The sequence below is a fragment of the Eretmochelys imbricata genome, chromosome 2 (genome assembly GCF_965152235.1).
Source record: "Eretmochelys imbricata isolate rEreImb1 chromosome 2, rEreImb1.hap1, whole genome shotgun sequence".
Lineage (NCBI taxonomy): Eukaryota > Metazoa > Chordata > Testudines > Cheloniidae > Eretmochelys > Eretmochelys imbricata.
This window is the reverse complement of record NC_135573.1, coordinates 189,705,528-189,709,979: the sequence shown is the minus strand read 5'-3', so window position 1 is coordinate 189,709,979 and position 4,452 is coordinate 189,705,528. Positions and strand designations below refer to the sequence as shown.

Sequence of the window (4,452 nt, the reverse complement as noted above, 5' to 3'; positions counted from 1 at the left end):
CCTATGGGAACATAGATGCATTCCCTTACATACACGATCCCTTTCCAGGAGTCATGCAGTTGCTTGTTGATAATAGCTTGTTTGTCAGGCAGATTTCCTGAAGCAGAGGCAATGGGTATTAAACTTAGTATATCCTGGTGACAAGCTGCACTGAGAAAGTTACGGGATTTGAGAATGGGAGTTGGGTCCTGGCAGGTTAGTACCATAGGACAGGGCATCTACCTTGCCATTTTGGGATTCAGGGCGGTATGTGATAAGGAAATCCAATTGTGTAGGTCCCACCAAAGCTGCTGTTGGATTAAGTCCTTTGCTTTATGTAGATATTTCAGATTTTTATGGTCAGTGAATACCTGGACCAGGTGATGAGCTCCTTCCAGACAGTGACATCATTCTGCAAAGGCGGTTTTTATTGCCAGGAGTTCCTTGTCAAGTATTTCACAATTTAACTCTGTGGGGGTGAACTTCCTTGAGTAATGAGTGTTAGCCCAGGCGATTGCTTGGGACCAAGTCGCTGGGAGAGGACAGCCCCGATCACTGCACTGAAAAATCAGCTTCTATAGTAAAGGCTTGTGTGACATTGGAGTGAGCCAATATTATGCTGTAGTAAAGGCGAGGTTTAGCTGTTTGCCTGCATGCTGGGCCTTGAGAGACCAATGGCATTGGGCATTTTTCTGGAGGAGAGCTGTGTGGGGTTCGATCTGTTTTGAAAAAAATCAGGATAAACGATTGTTGAATCCCAGGAAGCGTTGCAGGTCACATACCATATAGGGAATCAGCTAGTCCTGGATGGCTTGGACCTTGCATGGGTCCATCTGGATCCCTTCTGGAGGTAAGATGAAGGCCCAGAACTCCACGGAGGCCTGATCGAAGGCACATTTCTCGAGCTTGACATAAAGGTCATGATGCTATAGGCATTCTAGCTGTGCCCAAGGGAAGGAGGGCCGGTAGGATGGGAATTTGCTGGGGTGTGCCAGGTATGTGCAATTGGATTGGCAGCTGCAACTGGGGAGCCCTTTGGCAGGGCTCCGGGCACGTTCCAGTCAAGACCAATGTATGGGGGAGGCTCTTACAACAGTGTTACTTGCTCCTGCAATAGCTGGTTCTCCAAGGTCAGATGAACGACATGGGCCTATAGGGCTTGGTTGTCTGCCTGACGCTGAGCAGTCCACTCGAATATGTCTGGTGCTCCCCAGGCAAGGAAGTTAATACTGGAGGAACTGCACAGAACTCGCCCTGTTAACTCTCTAGAGTCTTTGCTCATGTCGTCTGCAGTATTTTTCACATCTTGATATCAGCAGTTGTTCTACTGTTTACAGCAAAAGGTATTCTAAGCTGAAACTCAACATACACAATATATTTTAATGTCTTTCACAACCATATGATTTCACAGGATAGTGTGTATATCCTGTCTTTCACACTGATAACACACAGTATCCTGTAAAGAACCATCCATTTCTTCACACTCAGGCGAGTGAAAGATCAGCAGTTTCTCAGTGAAGAAGAGATGGAGATACTGACAACAACACAGAACTACAGTCATGATCATGCAACACCATGTACAAATGATGTCAAACAATTTGCATCCCTGTTTCTGCCACCTATTTACTCCTTGGTGCTGATATTTGGCCTGGTGGGCAATGTTCTAGTTGTGCTGATCCTGATAAAACACAAGAGGCTGAGAAGCATGACTGACATCTATCTGCTGAATCTGGCAAATTCCAATTTACTCTTTATTCTTTCCCTGCCATTTTGGGCTTACTATGCAGCACATGAGTGGGATCTTGGAAATTCTTTCAGGGGTCTATTATGCTGGCTTCTGCAGTGGAAACTTTTCCATAATACTTTTGATAATAGACAGATATCTGGCAATTGTCCATGCAGCGTTTACTATAAAAGCTAGGACAGTTACCTATGGCATCCTCACAAGTGTTGTCATTTGGGGTGTTGCAATATTAGCCTCTCTTCCAGGTTTAATATTTCACACTGTTCAAAAGGAAAGCGTTTATTGGACCTACAGGTCTCATAATCCATCAGGCCATGAAACAAAATGGAGGCAATTCCTGATTTTAAAGATGAACCTCCTGGGACTTGTCATTCCACTGGTCATTATGATCATCTGCTATGCACAGATTATAAAGACATTACTGAGATGTAGTAAGGAGAAAAAATATAAGGCAGTCAGGCTGATTTTTATCATAATGAGGTGTTATAGTGAAATGTCTATTTCAGTTAAACTGAGTTCTCCATTTCCATTTTTATTGTGCTGTGAATTCTTCTGCTACGGTTATTTTGCTTCTTTATCTTTACCTGTTCCTAAAAGTTGTTTATAAAATCATTGTTTAAAAAGCTACATATATTGGATATTTCTTATTGTCTTTGAGGAAAAGGGGCTTCAGCTCTGATCTCTGGGAAAGGGCAGGGATTGCTTCTTACACGGACACCAAAGGAATGCACAAAGCCACAAAGGGAGTGGAGAGGAAGTGGAGTCATGGACCAGAACCCTTCCCCCACACCAGCCCACAGAGAAATGAAACCTGCTGGGCTATGCTAAAAGATGTTGCAGCTGGTGCAGACCCTGTGCACCAAGAAGCTTGAGGAGGGATTTGGCACTTTGACCTTTGAAAACACTATTTTTCATATTTTCAGGAGCAAATATCAGTTTTGGTGGTTTTAAAAAATCAAGGCGGGTGCAAGTGAGTGAGGAAATATTGTCTAGCACTGGGGAACAGGCTGGATTCTCCCACAACCCAACTTTGACCACCATACGATCTCTTGGTGCTGCTTAGGAGGCATAAAGTGACTTTAGCCAACCAGAGAATCTGGCCCTTAAAGTTTTATATCTAGAAAGTACTAAGCATTTACAATTTAACATGGAGACGTGTCTGTTGTCCTACATCCCTCTCCATGCTCCACTCCTTGCCCCCACCATTGCCCTGCCTGCCCTCGATGCCTCCTTAAGCCTTGTCTGCAGGACACAATTTTGTCAGCAAAAGGCAGCTTTTGCCGACAAAACAGTGGAGGTGTACACACTACAAAGCTATTTTTGGCCGCTTTGCCGACAAAATAAAACCACCTTGACGAGAGGCAAAGAGCTTTTTGCAGCAAAGTTAAAGTGACAAAGCGCCAGTGTAGATGCTGCCGTTCATTATGTCGACATAACTGGCCTCCCCCAGTATCCCACAATGCCTGCTGTGCCCGCTCTGCTCACTGTTTTGAACTCGACTGCCCTGCACCTGGCTGCAGACATGCGCCCCTCCCCTTTCAAAGCTCCAGGAAGTTCTGACAGCTGAACCTGCTCCTCAGCTTGAGCAGCAAAGAGCAAATCATTAGGGTGCAATCCTTCTCTTCTCCCCTGCACTGGGAACACAGCCGCAGGCAGACTGCTGCTGCGAGGAGCTGGGGGGACTGCCGTGCTGCTTTTGCTTTGACATTCCTCAGCACGGAGAACTCACAGAGCTGTTGAGGGTGCCGCTCCCGTCAGCTGAGGCGGCTGTGGGAGAACTCTGAGGGAACCACGGAACCATATCCTATTGGGTTCCAGGGAGGTGGCAGGCGCAAGCCCACCCACGGCTAAAGGACCCTCCCCCAGTCTATGGGGAGGATCCACAGAGCCTGGAAACTCAAGTAATTACGGGGGACAATGGAAAAAATAGCAGGGGTTATTAAATAAAGTGTCAAAAATAGGAAACCTGAAGGGGACACCGAGCAGAGAACCCCAGACAGCCCCCACTGCTCCTCAAAGGTATCAAGGCAGCCAGCGGACGCTGCCCAGAGGAACTCTGCTTGGACATGTGAACAGAGGGAGGATCGGAAATAGGCCCCACAGTCTCACAGAAACCCCCTCAGCCAACATCCTCTCCCTGGTGTTATAGACGGCCACCTTGGCCATGGCTAGGAGGAAGTTGACGAGGAGGTCCCGATCACAGAACCATAGGCAGGCAGGCAGAGGGGACTGCTGCTGTGTGTGTGTGGGGGGGGAGGGGACTGCTGTGCCGTGCAGAGCCAGGGCTGATGTGTGGGGCGGTGTCCCTCTCCCCCTGCCTCAGGATAGGTTGGTCAGGCTGCTGTCTGAACTTAAAGAGACAGTATGCTGACACACTCTCTCTACCACAACACACACACTCTGTTCCTGCCTCTCCCCTCCCCACACACACTTCAGTTGAAAAGTGGCTGACATGCTACTAGGATGCGCATGAAACAATGGGATTGGGAAGCCTGCATCATGAGACGCTGTACCTGCCCCAAGAGGTATTGCAAACCCTTCCCAAAGCACCCTGTGGCCAGTTGCACAGTGGGATAGCCACACACACTGCTCTCTGTGTCAATGGAAGAGCTGCTAATGTGGATGCATTCCACTTACACAATGAGCATAATGTGGACATACAACAACAGTTTAATTAAAATGGTTTAATTAAAGCGGCATAACTTTTGTCAACAAAACTCTGCAACGTA

At 47.2% G+C, this 4,452-nt stretch overlaps 1 protein-coding gene across 1 annotated transcript; it reads left to right on the top strand.

Moving 5' to 3' along the window:
- Positions 1-1,504: 1,504 nt before the first annotated feature.
- LOC144260175 (C-C chemokine receptor type 5-like) lies at positions 1,505-2,330 on the top strand. Its single transcript, XM_077808730.1, is given in 2 exon segments — positions 1,505-1,788; positions 1,790-2,330. Coding segments are annotated over 2 exon segments (825 nt in total).
- Positions 2,331-4,452: the final 2,122 nt, after the last annotated feature.